Source organism: Rhinolophus sinicus, chromosome 16 (assembly GCF_057876585.1).
Source record: "Rhinolophus sinicus isolate RSI-liver-muscle chromosome 16, RSI-T2T, whole genome shotgun sequence".
NCBI classification, from domain to species: Eukaryota; Metazoa; Chordata; class Mammalia; order Chiroptera; family Rhinolophidae; genus Rhinolophus; species Rhinolophus sinicus.
Window position 1 is genome coordinate 30,433,382 of NC_142516.1, and position 15,476 is coordinate 30,448,857.

Sequence of the window (15,476 nt, forward strand, 5' to 3'; positions counted from 1 at the left end):
ACCTCCCTTTTGGATGGCATTATAGAACTCATTCAGTATGTTGATAAAAAACAAGGAATATTATGTGTTCCTAAAGATGTTTCCTGAAGACTGGGCTGTTTTGAAGTAAAAAAAGACATTGATGTAATTTCTCAAGTGATCATAGCTCCCGAAGGATTAGATTGTGACTAACCCAAACTGGTCAGAGTAACTGAAACAACGGTATCGAACTAGGACACGAAAAAAGGAAGCGCTGAGATTTGTGTAATGGGAGGTTCTCTAACATGCTTGTGTCAGATGCAGTGTATTTTCTGGCTATTTTCAAGTTAAGACTTACCAGTACTGTGTTTTTGCTTTTCAATTTGACCTGTTACAAATGTATTTGGAAAATCTAGTTTGTACAAGGCTCAGAAGGATACAAAGATACTCCCACAAATTACCCAGTTAGGAGGCTACAGTTAGGAAGAGAGAAGTCCTCCACACCCATACTCGGGAGACAGGGTAGGAGCCACAGGTGGGAACAAAGTGCTATGGGAGCTCAAAGCAGGGCTAGGTTAGGACAAGCTGATTTTGCAAAGCACATGTACAGCATATTACTGAGTTCGGGAAAATCATCATGATCAAAGGAGGGTGGAGAAAAATCGTACAACTTTATGATACCAGTTTAGTGAACAACTCTTGATAAAGCAGTAATTATTTAACCTATCTTTAAAGAGGTTTTTTTACAAATAGATGTACAAAAAATGAATTAACACATCCAAAGCCATGTACTTTAAGGGTTAATTCCTTGTTATGTAAACTTTTTTACTTAGGTAACATATATGTGGGCACTTCCTGTGAACCAGGCACTATGGGAGATATAAAAGAGCATACGTAAAATGTGGTCCCTGTTATTAGTTCTCTATATTCTAGTGAAGATCCAGGATGGCAAGTGAAGGCAAATGTGTGCCATTGCCCCTGTTTGCTCTGCTCTTTGGTCAAGGCCCCTCCAGCAACTTCGCCTCCTGCAGCTGCTATCTTAGGCTGCCCATCATTCCACTGAGTTCTGAAGTACGTAGCCTTTTCTGGAAGAAACTCCTTTCTTCAGTGCTTCAGGCCAGTTTTGAGTCTCAAAGTAAGTGGACAGGATATCAAATACTGTTAGAAGGATAAACAGAAAACACAGTGACCACACACTGGGAAAAAACTAGTACATGACTAATGAGAAAAAAGGTATTCTGGGATATTTCATTCAACAAAGCTACTCCACACCACACATGGTAATAGATCCTGGGGAGACAGGCAAAGAGACAGGCCCTGCTTGCTCCCAAGGACCTCAGCCTACACAGGGATACAGGCCTGTGAACGGACACTGCTGCAACAGGAACACAAAGGGGGGGCCCTGACATGGTCTGGGAGGGGGAGGGGATAAGCCAAGATGACTGAACTGAATCCTAAGGAACAAATAGGAAATCTCTGGTCAATGATGGGTTAAAGGTGGTATTCTAGGCCAAAGCAACAATTTCAACTATATTTAACAGTTGGGAATCAGGAAGATTCTCCGAGAGGCCAGAATACATGTCATAAAGTGCATGTGGTGAAATCCAACCACACCAGTGACGGGAGATTGCTTCAAGGGCCATTCATACTTAAACACGATGCAAAGAAGCAGCACCAGAGCTAACATGTTAAGCGTGAGCCATGTGAGCAGTACCTTGATTGATGGCCAATATCTCTGAATGATAGTTTTTCCCATTCTTGCGTCTGACCATGTATTCCTGGATTGGTAAGCGGGCTGTCTTGACAGAATGTTCTCGGGCCTTTTGAAACGTCACCTTCTGCAAATCACAGTTAAATATTTTTCTTTTAAAACTAATACACAAAGGGGCCGGCCCGGTGGCTCAGGCGGTTAGAGCTCCATGCTCCTAACTCCGAAGGCTGCCGGTTCGATTCCCACATGGGCCAGTGGGCTCTCAACCACAAGGTTGCCAGTTCAATTCCTCGAGTCCCGCAAGGGATGGTGGGCAGTGCCCCCTGCAACTAAAATTGAACACGGCACCTTTAGCTGAGCTGCCGCTGAGCTCCCGGATGGCTCAGTTGGTTGGAGCGCATCCTCTCAACCACAAGGTTGCTGGTTCGACTCCCGCAAGGGATGGTGGGCTGTGCCCCCTGCAACTAGAAAACAGCAACCGGACCTGGAGCTGAGCTGCGCCCTCCACAACTAAGATTGAAAGGACAACTTGACTTGGAAAAAAGTCCTAGAAGTACACACTGTCCCCCAATAAAGTCCTGTTCCCCTTCAAAAAATAAATAATACACAAAGATATCACTGTAATATGCATAACAAATTGTAAGAATCCCCATTTACCACCACTCCAATTGCCACCTGTAATCATAATTAATGATAAGTGTATTAAAAACAAGTAGCCTATGGTAGAAAGGAAGAAACTGCAGATAATTAAGAGTCCTGCTGATCATGAAGAGTGTTTGTTCCAAGTAAGAAATGGCTTGTGTGGCAACACCTCACTTGGGAGTCCTTTATCCACGAGCTTCCACTCACTACTACTTACAACCAAGAAGGAAAGAAGTAAAAGGAGTTATATCTACAGACACAATTTGCATCCAAAAGTCCAAGCAGTTGGGAGAACAAGCTTGGCCCTAACTCAGTGAAACCCAGTTCTGGATATCTGGAGTTTTCAGCTCAGAGCCAATTGGTAGCAAATTAGAGAGACGAGGGAGACAGGATTTAGGTCAGGTACAACATTTAGGTCAGGAACAACACTAGCAGCATGACAACACTGAAGTGTGAAAGCACACTGCCTAATTAAAAGGAAGGGCTCTGAAAACTGCAGAAAGGGGTGACAGCTCAAAAAGTCCAACAATCTGAGGCCATTTAGGGTCAGAGTACAGTAACTGATGTCCTTGAGTCATGAATTTATATTTGCTACCTTGTAAGAAGCTCTACCTATTTGCAATTTCAGGTTTAAAGAGAAAGGTTTAGATTACTGGGGTAATTAACATATTTGGGGCCTCAATAATGAAGAATTCCACTTCTACCACCCATCACACATGTTTGTCTATCCTCTATGACCTCTCTCCCAAGTGTTCTCTGGCTTTAAATGGACAACCCTTGTGACAGGGAGTTCATGCATCCTGGGGACTGACGACACCTAAAGTAAGAAATTCTTGATATTGAGCCAAACTTTATGTTTTATCTGAGACTTCCACTCATTGTCCTAGTTCTATCACCCCAGGGCCACACCAAGCAAGTCAAATGCCCTTCTACAAGGCAGCCATTCAGGTATTTGAAGGCTGTGATCATGCCACTATGCATCCTCCCATCTCCAGACTCACAGTCTCCATTCCTTGAGTATGATTTAGTTTTGAGTCCCTTCATCATTCAGGTCAACCTCTTCTGAACTTGTTCTAGCTTATCCATGTCCTTTCATTTCCAGTCCCGTGATTGACTGGCCACCATGAGTATGGTCTAACCAACTGGAATAGCGTGAAGCAGACCTAGCACCTTCTTTGTTCTGATACCTGGATTACCTCCCTCTCAGGCTCACGTGAAACACAATTCCAAGAGAGAACTTCCAAAAATGTTTTAAGTGATGTAATTCAGATGGGATAAGGGTACAACTACTCAGAGAACTTCTTTGAAGGATAACACTCTTTGCATATATGAGATGGGTTGTTTTTTTTTTTTAAGTTTATTCCTTTACAATCACTTTGAATTCAAAATTAGTAGGATGCTGCTCTGGAGGAGCTTACAGTCTAGTTTCTGTTCTCCGAACATGTAAAGATAAAATGACTCCTCTTGAGGAAACGTTGTTCTTAGCATATTCCTGTGAAGAAGTCAAATTCTCCAGAAACAACTCAAAAGTCCTACGAGTGTACATCTGACAAATCTTTGTGCCAGCTGTTTTTCAGTTTAAATGTTGGTGGAGAAATCAAAGAGAATAATGTGTCAAAACTGTACATCTACAGATGATACGCTGCTCTCTGACCCTCTGGACTTTTCTGCCTCAAAAAAGGAGCTGTCACTCCACTGTGAGAGACAGCATTTAGCTGTTATGTCTTTTTAATATTTTAATCTAAACCTCCCTGACTATCTTAGTTTTCATTACATTGACGTTTTTGAAAGTCTGGTCCAGGTGTCTTACAGAATGCCTCACATCCTGGATATGTTTCCTCTTGATTAAATGTAAACATTTTCTAGTAAGAATGCTTCACAGGTGAGATTCCATCACCTCAGGAGGCATCTAATGTCACTACGGGTGATTCTAAGTTTGGTCATTTGGTTAAGATGGTGACCTTCAGATCACTTCACTGCAATGGTACATTTTTGCCTTTGTAATCTGTGGGGTGGTACTTTGAGACCATGTGGAGAGTCGATTCCCCAATAGCCTTTTGTTCAATTCCCTGAATCAAGGATTACCCCAGGAGTGACAAAATAATGATTTTTAAATTCTATTCTGCATTTCTCATTTATTACCTGGCATTCTTAAGAATATCCCCTGCCATTTGTTTTAGATTATCACTATGGAGTCATGAAACACTGACCTTTTTAGAAGAAATGCAATTCAGTTAAATATCATCTGTGTTAAATATGTGTATCTCATACATATATGAAAATATATATAAAATACAGTCACATATATGAAAAACATATATAGATATAATCATAAACAGATACTTGTGTGATCATAGAGTATATCAAGAGGGATACACAAGAAAACAGTGGTTGCCTCAAGTGGGGGACACTGTGGATCAAGGATGGGAGGGAGACTTATTTCTCACTGTATTCCGTGTTACACATTTTAACTATTACCTCATTTTTATTATCTAGTCAATGTTCATTAGTAAATACAAACCAGTAAAATGATCAACAAATACTTATATGATAGGATACTGAAAAACTCCGCAATTATTCCAATAAAATTCTAATTCAACAAAAGAAATCTGGAGAGTACTATGGATGCTGAGCTTATAAGACATGTCAGCAGGGAAGATGGACTAAGAAGGAGCAAAACGACTCTCTCACCACGAACAAACAGCTGGTAAGAATGCTGAGTCAATGCTTCCTTGGTCAAGATCAGAGTTCTCCTTCCAGAAACGAAGAGAGGCGAGAAGAAAGGAGTTCAGCAATGGCTACTGATGTAATTCCCCAACACCTGACTGGATTCTGTCAGGTCAGGGCTCTATAAGGATCGAGGGAGGGCCCAGTGTGAGGGCGAACGCAGGCAGAACAGGCTCCGACTTCCTATTCCCTCTGAGTTTTTAGGCCTTTTGGGTAAGATTATAACCGGGCAGGTTGCGTCTAAAAAGTTAAGCACTTTTCGAAATACAGTTTTCAGTCCTAAAATGTACACTTACTTTCTGAATGCTTTCATCCACAAGTCCACCAAGGATGTAAACTTTGTTCAGATCAACATCTTCAAGAGCTAGTGAAAAAATGAAGGCCACTGAGATCAAATCTGTTTTATTTTTATTTTTATGTTTTTTGTTTTTTTAAGATTTCTTTTTTTTCTATTAGTTCAAATCTGTTTTATAATTTCTAAATCCAAAGAAAGTAAAAGGGAAGAATGATAAAAGTAGAAATTTAATGAAATCGAAACCAAAAAGGTAAATTTGCTAGTTCTCTGAAAAGACCAAGTAAACAGATAAACCTTTGGCAAATCTAATCATGAAAAAGGGTAGTAGACTCCAATCAATATTAGGATGCAGAAAGAAAATTAAAATTACACAGGAATGTGAAATAATTAGAAGAGAATATGAAAATTAATACCAATAAATTTGAAAATTATGTGAAAGATACTTTTCTGAAAAAAGAAAAGAAGAAGTATATATAGCTAACATTGATCCAAGAATGGTCAGTGTGGGGAGCTGACCAGGGAAACCGGGAAGGTTCCAGGTAGCTCACAGGTCCCGCTGTGGAGGGAGACACTACATCTGTGCAGCTGTGCACACAAAATAGGACAAGGCATCCAGGGAGGTATCTGTCCATAAGAGGTGTGCAATTCATGGACAGTCCCTTTTTCTTGGTGAGGGGGTGATACTCCTTGGGTGGCTTTAACAAATTCTGCCGCAGGGAATAATAAAACAAAGGGCTAGGCACAATGTGTTACATGAATCCATGCAGTAAAATACATACCATGTTCTGAGTCAGGAGTCAGGTACACAAGGGTTTCCAGGGGAAATAAACTAAAGCAGTCTTCTTCTGTTACATCTAGCTGAAAAAAATGCAAATAATCCAATGTAGTGTACAGTAGGTTAACAGTCCACAGTGCAGCAAATAGTTACCGACACCTAATTTCTACCAGGCATGGCTCTAGTGCATCGAGGGGATACATGTCTGACAACCTGTTCTCAGAAAGTGCTTGACTGGATATGGGGAAGTAGAAAGGCACAGACATTCAACCCTACAAGATGAGACAGGAAGTGGGGAGGCCCTAACAGATCTACAGGGAGCATGTCTCCAATGATGAGGGAGTGACAATACCTTCTAGTGAAGGGAATGCTGGAACTGGGTTTCTGAAGGAGGTAAGATTGACACATACAAAAGGCAGAAGCACTCAAAGTGGAGGGAATCACCTAAGAAAGGCATGAAGACAGGAAAACAAAGGGACTATGTGGCCCTGACAGTGGGTCTGTCTGGCTCACACACAGGAATCGTGAAACAGAGAGAAAAGTAAGGCTGGAAATGGCTGTTGCACAGGAAGGACTGTTAAGACAGAAACGGGAACCATGACCAACTGGGCAGCACTGCAGGGCACTTTTCACACTCATTGCCTCCGTGGACCTCCCCAGGAAAGGCCACACTGCCCACACTCAGCTACATAATGCAGAGACAAGGACATTTTTAGTGGCATTTCTTAGGAACTGATCTGGATTCTTGCCTATATAGCAATCACTACATTTATGAGATCTGAAGGAAAGAGTTGGAAAGTAACTTAGTACCCTCTAAAACTCATCTTAAATCCACATTACTTCCACAAGGATTCTTTCTCTTCCTCCAAAACTCATGTTTTGTATTCTGTATTGCTGAGAATAAGAAAGGAGTTATGGCATTGACTGGAGTATACAGTCTAGCATATAATATACAGGATACAAAATACAGTCCTAGGTACCGGTAATATTTATTTGCCAATACAGTGGAAGGATAAAAAATTTTAAGTATAAGAACTGATGAGAAGTTTTATTTTTTTAAGATTGTAATAGTGAAAACATAATTTATATATACAGAGGGTACCAAAAAAAGTATACACGTTAAGAAAGGAAAACTGTATTAAAATTGTAATACTCAATATATACCGATAACAAAAGATGAATACAAGTCATGTTTGACTCCTGCAATTACAAGAGGTGCTCAAAGTGGCTACTATCAATGTCCAGACACTTCTGATTATGGCGAACTACTGCTTGAGCAACATTGACCAAAGTGTATACATTTTTTTGGCACCCCCGGTATATATATATATATATATATATATATATGTTTTTATATCAAAATATGAAAAAGTAAAAAGTCTACTCTTTAGACAACAATTCAAATAATATGCAACATGAGGCTTACCAGGTAACTAGAAAATCCATCATTTATCCTCAAACACTCTTCATACAGGGGACTGTCTGTTGCGAATCCAGCGAGGCAGATCCAAAATGGCCTGTCTGCTTTTTTATTTGAACCATACAACCTTCGGATCTGTCCAGCCAATCTACTTAATTCCTTCAAAGACATAAGGATGACTTAGGGTGGAAACATGCCCTCTCTTTCTACATTCATTAGCAACAAATGGTACTGAGCTCACTGAGAGCGATTCTGGAAAATCTCATGAACAGAACGACCCCTTTTACTGCAGTAGTGAGTACAAGCACGTGAGTGCGTGTTACACCCCATGGCATTACACCTTATAGATGAAAGGTAAGGTAATGAATGATACTAGCCCAGAAACAGTGAGTTAGTGGGAAAACTGAGGATTCTCCCTCCTTGTGGACCTGCCATTATATATCTAACATGATATGTGAAATTGTGCTTTTAGCTTTCATCTAAAATCTTACCACGTGATGTTTACAATTTATTAAAAAGAAGTTAATTACTATGCAGACACTTTTATATACCACCAGATAAGCTTGGCACCTTCTCCCTAACTCCAGGAGTTGTAATAGGATTGGCAATTTTAACTTTCCATCCTGATTCAGAGTCCTTACCCTAATAGAAAGGTAGTTTCACAATCTGGCCTAATTTGGTTCAGTAGAGAAAAAAAAGGCTTTGAGTTTGCTTTAAGCTGATATCTCAATATAAACAGTAGGAAATTCTTGGTGACCTTTTCAGAGGGCTATAGGTAGAGGTACTGTGTAAAAACTGCAGAGCTTCAGTTTTCCTAATTTCTCTGAAAAACATGCAAACACTAGCACATACAACAGGGATCTTGAAAAACGGAAAGATTTGTTTTGCAGTGTGAGGCCAAAAATTAAGGCTCAATATTGTGTGCTGCCTTGACGTCTGGTGAAACTGAGAGAGGCTTGAATGGCCTAACTACAAATTCCTCTCCCAATTCTGTTCCCATAGATAAGGTCCCCTAGCTAAACAATCCTCTCATTCAAAGGGACCAGGTGTAGTTCCTGTTTATCCTTGGGCAGTGGGCTTCAATTTTATGCCAATCCACTGAATTATTCCAACAAACCAATCACATCTTCCTGCAGGAAGCAGGGGCACCCCATCCTCTTGATACTACAACGCCTGTCTCCCACAGCCCCTGGTTGTTCATTCTGTTCCTGAGTGCAACTTCATGTGGGCCTGCATAGCAGGCAATGTCATCCTCCCCCAGGCTGAGTATATGTGACTATCAATCTTACCTGTCCAGTGTCAGGTGTCATGTGTTCAGCCACCCCTAGGACCCCAGGATGGAAATCCCTCCTTCACCAATAGGGTGAATGGGAGACCACTAAAATACATTTCAAGAAGACCTCCCACAGGGAATCTCCCCACAACAAGCAACAAGGCAAATATTTCTCTCCCCAGCAGAAGGCCAAAGATTTCGTCTCTGGAGAATTGAACTCGAAAGGCTCCATCTAGACTGGGGATACCATGAACACAAAGGCAAAGGGTTGATCTCAAAACAGAAGATAAGGTAAAAATTTCCAAACTAAACCAGAGGATATCTAGTCTCTTTCTGTTTCTTTACAACAGCCATCTTGGAACTTAGCCGTGTCCAGGAAACTAAACACTTTGGCTGGTTTACTACAGAATCACAGAAGCTAGAGCTGGTCACGCTCTTCATGAAAGCTGCTCCCTTCTGGGCCTCCCTCATGTGAGTAGGAATTTGGAGCTTAGCGGATGTTCTACCTTCTTAGACATGTGGTGGGTCATACTCAAATCGATACAGAGTCTTGGTCCCGAGTGTTTGGCTTCCAAAAGTTTCTCCTTGGTTAAGGATCTCAGAAAGCGTTTGCTGTGCTGGGGGCAGATGCCTAGAGTAGAAATATCAGAAAACAGAAGTGGGAAAACAGAGGAATAATATTCAGTAAGAAACAAATCTCCCCAGCCAGGTGAATACTAGTTGCATGTGAAGAAAAACTTGAAACTCGTGCAAGGTATCCATTCATCAGGCAGGTTAGGTGCAGCAGAGTGGTGAGGCGCGTGGGCTCTGGAGCGCACTGCTGGGTCTAAATCTAAGTGCACTATGTTCGTTTATTACCAGTATCACCTTAACCAGGTTATTTAATTTCTCTGAGCCTCAGTTTCTTCACCTACAAAATGAGGATAATAAAAGGACCTATTTCTTAGGGTAATCCACGTAAGATTCTCAGCACTGAACCTAGCACGTAGCACTGAATAAACGTTAGTTGTTGGTATAATTCCTTCTACTTCTGACACATAAATACACTAGATAGCTTATATTTGAAAGGCAGACTTCAATTTTGTTTTCTTTGATACTTTGATTCCCAACAAAATAGGACAATAAGCTCTACCTCCCCGATGTTTGTTTTTACTTAAAAACAATATTCCTAGTCTCCTAGGAACATGCAGCTACCAGTTTGCTAAGAAATAAATGTAATTATACCAGCAATCTGATTTATTGTTACCTGAATTTTCTACACGATTGGCTTTTCTTCTTTCTTTCTCTTGCTTTCTTTTGCTCTTCTTTGCTGCAACTATTTTTTCCCAGTGTCTCTGTTTTCTTTGGACATTTTTCTTAGGTTATCCAGAAAACAAAATTGTTTGAGAACTTCATAAGCACCAAAAAGGAAAATGAATATTAGAAACAGTTACTTACTTTTTTAAATCAGATATAAAGTTAGGAGAGAAAAACGGTATTAGTCTTAGAAACAAAAGTAGACTAGATTGTGTTTAGAGACAGCACAGCCCCAGAAAAGAAGTGTGACATGTCAACCTAAAGCAGTTTAGGTTTCCTGACCCTTCTGAGGTATATCAAAAATTCCTATTGAATTGTATTTACTTTCCCTATGACTCAAATGGGACTGAAGACTTATACCAGTTAGCAGGATATTCAACCCTTGGAATACACCAAAGTCATTCCCAGTCTTTTTGTTACCCGTTTCTGAATAGGGGTCTCTGGGGCATCCCATCATCTCAGAGCCCATGGCCACTCGCAGCACTCACCGAGCACCACACTGCAGCACCTGTGGGAAGGGTCTCTCCCTCCTGACGCTCACATTCCACATCAATCTGCAGAAGCCGGAAGCTGTCAGAGAGGCCATCTTCACCTGTGTCCTCGAGGATTACTTCTTGCTCCTGCAGCACGTCTGACTCTGTTTCCCGAGCACTCCCTTCCAATTTCCAGTCCATGTGCTTAGTCCTCTGGCCTTTTCACCCAGATTAGAAAAAGGCACAATTACGTGAGACATTACCTAATTGTGACACAGGAAACCAAGTCATTTATGGTGTGCTTTGAAATGCATGCATAAATTAAGGGTGGGACAGAACCGCAAAAGCCACCTCCCTTACTTTGTTTATTTTCAAAACCATTCCAGTAGCAAATATTTATTGAGCACCTATTGTATGTAAAGTCCTATACTAGAAATATCCTTGGAGGATGAATAGCTAGCCAAAAAATACGGTAAAGAGTGGCCAAAAACCAACCAGGAATTCTTCCAGGTTGCTGGTGAGGTATCAGAATTTGTTTTTCCAAACTATATATTCCTGCCCGCAACTCAGTTAAGCATCACTGCAGCAGAAAGCCAGTCATCAGCCCTTCTCTCAGAAGTGCTGAGGTAGAAAAATATAGAGCACCATTGTTGTAACACACTTAACAAATGTCACCATTTCAAAGTGGCGTTCAAAATCCTTGAGAAAGGTATGAGTATAAAATGCTCCAGTCTACAATTAAGTATCACAGACAAAGAATGGTCTAACCATTGCTCACGGCTGCTCCTGAGTCTAGTGCCCTACCACCATTTTAGGAAAAGTACAGCTTTGAAAAAGCAAATCTATGTAATATGATCCATGCATATGGTGAAAAGACCTATTTATAATGAAAAGTTATGACCCTCACTCTGACCCCTTCCACATCTAGTGGGAACCCTTAACCAGGTGTCTTTAGTTATTCTGGTTTACACCATTACTTTTTTTTTTAATTAAAAAAAAGAATTATTAAAAAATTTTTCCAATTATAGTTGACAGACAACATTATATTCGTTTCAGGTGTACAACATAGTGATTAGACATTTACATAACTTAGGAAGTGATCACCCTGATGAGTCTAGTACCCACCCGGCATGATACATAGTTATTACAATATTACTGACTATATTCCCTATGCTGTACTTTACACCCTTGTGACTTTTTTTTATAACTGGCACCATTACTTCTTGATTCATCAAGTTTGAATTTTACTGACTCCCTATCAAACACTCGAATTCAAATCACTTAAATTAAATCCTTTTATTTTTTATTTTTCTGTCAGTTATTTTGACCTTTAAATTTCTTTCTGAGGTATAACCTACTTACAGTAAAATGCAAAGATTTTAAGATTTGAAATTTGTGTTCATTTTCTTGACTGGGCTAAAGTTTACTTTCACTTAGAAATCTTTTCTTTAATAGTCAGTACAAATGTTAACATATTTATTTATACCACTAACTGTGGCACTATGAGTTTATGGCATACACGAAATTTAATAGTGTACATAACATTTCTAGAGAAATGAGGAAAATGCCAAGTTATGCTTAAACATTTCAAAAGTGTTGCCCTGTTCACATATGAACAGCGATGTTGAATATAAATACCGTTTTTAACAAAAGATATCCAGACCTGTTAAGATAGTTCCTTTAGATGACTGAACTTTGTTATGTCAACTATCAGTGTCATCTGCATTTTTCTGCATTTAGACATTCCAAAAAGAACAAATGAAAACTTTAAGGTAAGCTGGTCCAATGCGTAACAACCTCATTTTATTAGAGGAAACATAAATTTGTTAAATGAATGCTAGTTTGTTAACAGCCAATGTGCAAAGTGACCTCTTCCTCCTCTGAACTCTACAGCATTGTGTATTCTTATTTGTGTCTGTCCATTCATTCAGTCAATAAATATTCATTGAGCTCCGCCTCTGGGTCAGGCCCTTTTGGGGAATGACTGGGAGGCAATGAATGTAGATGTTTCATTGGAGAAATCTGGATTAGAAGTTGGAGTAGCAAGAGGGGCTGTAGAGCTTTCCATTGCTGTTTAAAAATTTGGGAGGTCAGTGCTCATTTTTTCTCTCCTATTGAACTGAATTCCTTTTCAGGAGGGACCATGTACCTACATTTACCTAAACATTGAACAGTTCATAGAAACTTGCAAACAGTAGTGGTTGAATAACTGTTTTTTGAATTAACTGATTTTACCCCCACCCCCCCCATTCTCTTCCTTCCTGTTCCACTCCTTGGATCTCCGACCTCTCCAAATTCTTATAGTCCCTGAGAATGTTGTTCAGACCAGGAACTTGGGATACAGAGATCATGAAAAGCAAATGAAGGCAACTCCAACCACTACCGGAAGAGTCTGTACTAGAGCAGACTGGGCACTCATGAGGACAGGGACCACATCTTTACCACCTTTGTATCTTTAGTGGCAGGACAAGGCCTGGTACAGAATGGAAGCTCAGTGAATACTGACTCAGAGCTTGCCAGCTAGTGATCCTCAGAAAGCAAAGGTGAAGTTGGGCATCAAAGCAGCAGTAATCTATCAATCTGTGTGAGACGTTATATATGACCAGATTTAGCATTTCATTTCTTCATTAAAAAATGTTTTCTGAGGCTCCATTACAGGTCCAGGGCTGGGTAGTGGGGTTACTCCATTAATTACTTAAGCATTTAGCAGTTACCAAGTACCTGACATAACAGCCCATGCTGAGGATTTGGGGAAAATGTTCATTCTGTCTTCACGGGGCTGCAATGATCAGACTCAGCCTTGCATGACAGCTGGTCTGCCTGGTTGCCCACCAGATTACAAACCCTTCCAGGGAACAGAGGATAAAGAATTCACATGCACACCCCCAGTACTCAGTACTGAGCCTCACAGAATAAAAGCATCCTAAATGATTGACAATCATGTCACTCTTCTGCTCAGAACCACGCAGTATTCTCCATTTCCCTTGCAGTAAATAGTCAAAATCCTTCCAATGGCCTATGCTGATCATTAATGTCTACCTCGTCCTTCTGTTGTCCTCTGCACTGTCTGCTCCACTTGCTGTTCCTTAAACATACCAAGAGTATTCCCACCTCAGGGCCTTGGCACTTGCTGTTCTCTGTACCGCCAATGCTCTTCCCCTAGATAATTACATGATTACCTTTTTCACTTCATTCAGATTTTCGCTACCCAACATGGCACATATTTTACTTATTTTTTTGTTGGAACTTCCCCATTCCTATACCGTAAGCAAGTGTTCACTACATCCTCTACGCCTAGAAAAGGCCTTGGTACATGATAATGCTCACTACTTGCTTAATTAATAAATCTCTCACCTACCCCCATTTCTGAGTTTTCCAACCCAAATCCCACTTGATGAGCAGATCCCTAGACGCTAAGTGCAGGACCAGTCTCTGCGCGCTCCTCTCATTTTCTCATTCTCAATTGTAGTCTCCCGAAGCTGGCTGCACGCCTCAGGCACCTTCAGCGCTGGAACATCTAGACCCCAGGCTGGCAGGACCCCGCCTGTGGGCCCCGCCTGACGCCCAGGCTGCGAGCGCGAGGGGAGCAGGAAGGGAAAGCAGCAAGAAGGTGTGGGACACCAGGCCACACGCCTGTTAGACGCCGCTTCCCCAGCGTGTTCCCCGCCCGCGAATGCGGCGGCAGCGCCTGCCTAAAGCCCCCGAGTCCCTCCCGCGCACCGCAACGAGCCCCGGGGGTACCTGATCCCGCCACCTCCTGCAGCGGCGGCGCACATCAGACCCCGCCTCCGGCCTCACTTCCGATTCCTGCCCCTCTCGGAGTGGCATTCTGGGTATTGTAGGTTTCCGCCCCGCGGCTCGCTGTGCGGGGGCCGGAGCGGGGGCTTGGGCTTCCCAGCCCGACCCTGGCCCTGGGGAGCAGCGTCCCGGCGGAAGTGTTGCCGCGCTTGTGGGGGCTCTGAGCTTGTTGCCTTGTTAGGTGAGGATTACAGTCCCAGCCACTTGCCGACCCCCCCCAGGGCTGCTGCAGGTGACCAGGCGCTTTGATGGCTGTCAAGGATTGGACATTGCGAAACTGGCCTGAAATCAGATTTGAACCACCCCTCTTCTCGCAGTCTGGGGACCTTGCCCTCCCCTGGGCTTCCCCACAAGCCGCAGGGACGGCGAGCTGACACAGCCCTTCCCCGAGCACACATTCCCCTTCACCAGTACCTGGCTGTCCAGGCTCACAACAGAGCTATCCCAGCTCGAGCGGGTAAGGAGTGAGTTTAGTCTCTGGCCACGCGCCCTTCTCCATCTCTCCTCACATATCCACGGGGAAGCTGAGGCTCACAGACCTGAAGCGACTTGCTCAAGCCTTGTCTTGATAAAAACTATCAGCCATTCTTCCTTTTATTCCTGCAGCTCTAGGGGTCTCACCCTTTCCTAGAGATCCTACCATGAATGAGCCGGAAATACACCCCCCCAGGAAACCACAGCCTGTTGGATCCCTCCTTGGCCCCCCCAGTTACCCCCTCTGGACTTTCTTTCCACAGCTCCGTCAGCACCTCCCACCAGGACCCCAAATCATGCTCCAGTGGATTCTTTATTTGCTACTGGAGTTATTTTTAAATGCTAAAACTAAGCATTTTGCCCCACAAGGCTATGTCTAAAACCCAGCTCCAACAGTCTCTGTGCTCAGAAGTTGGCCTTAGTTTTCCACTCAGCAGGGCTTGCAGTGACTCAAAGCGTCTTCAGTGGCTCCCACCATACATACCAGTCCCTGCACCTTGCACTCAGCCATACTGAATACTTTCATCCCTGTCTGACACTGTTCTTGTGTTTCTTCACTTTTGAATGAACTCATGGCTACTTCCCCATGGCAAAGGCCTGCTAGCTGGTCTCATTGCCCGCTCCCCCAACCCCA

General features: G+C 42.2%; 1 protein-coding gene across 5 annotated transcripts; it reads right to left on the reverse strand.

The window, feature by feature from the left end:
* Window positions 1-610: 610 nt before the first annotated feature.
* Window positions 611-14,467, reverse strand: TRMT10B (tRNA methyltransferase 10B). 5 transcript variants are annotated; one of them, XM_019729145.3, is made up of 9 exons: window positions 14,312-14,466; window positions 10,586-10,788; window positions 10,048-10,156; window positions 9,308-9,432; window positions 7,535-7,687; window positions 6,113-6,191; window positions 5,335-5,402; window positions 1,673-1,796; window positions 611-1,116 (listed from the first exon to the last, which is right to left on the reverse strand). In XM_019729145.3, the coding sequence occupies exons 2-9, from the start codon at window positions 10,769-10,771 to the stop codon at window positions 1,010-1,012; spliced, it is 951 nt and encodes a 316-aa protein (XP_019584704.2). In that variant the 5' UTR covers window positions 10,772-10,788; window positions 14,312-14,466; the 3' UTR covers window positions 611-1,009. The 5 variants fall into 5 exon arrangements, with proteins under 5 accessions (XP_019584704.2, XP_019584705.2, XP_088649415.1 ...); XM_019729146.3 differs by lacking the exon at window positions 14,312-14,466 and adding an exon at window positions 13,929-14,267; XM_088793289.1 differs by lacking the exon at window positions 14,312-14,466 and having other exon boundaries at window positions 10,586-10,802.
* Between the last annotated feature and the right edge of the window lie 1,009 nt (window positions 14,468-15,476).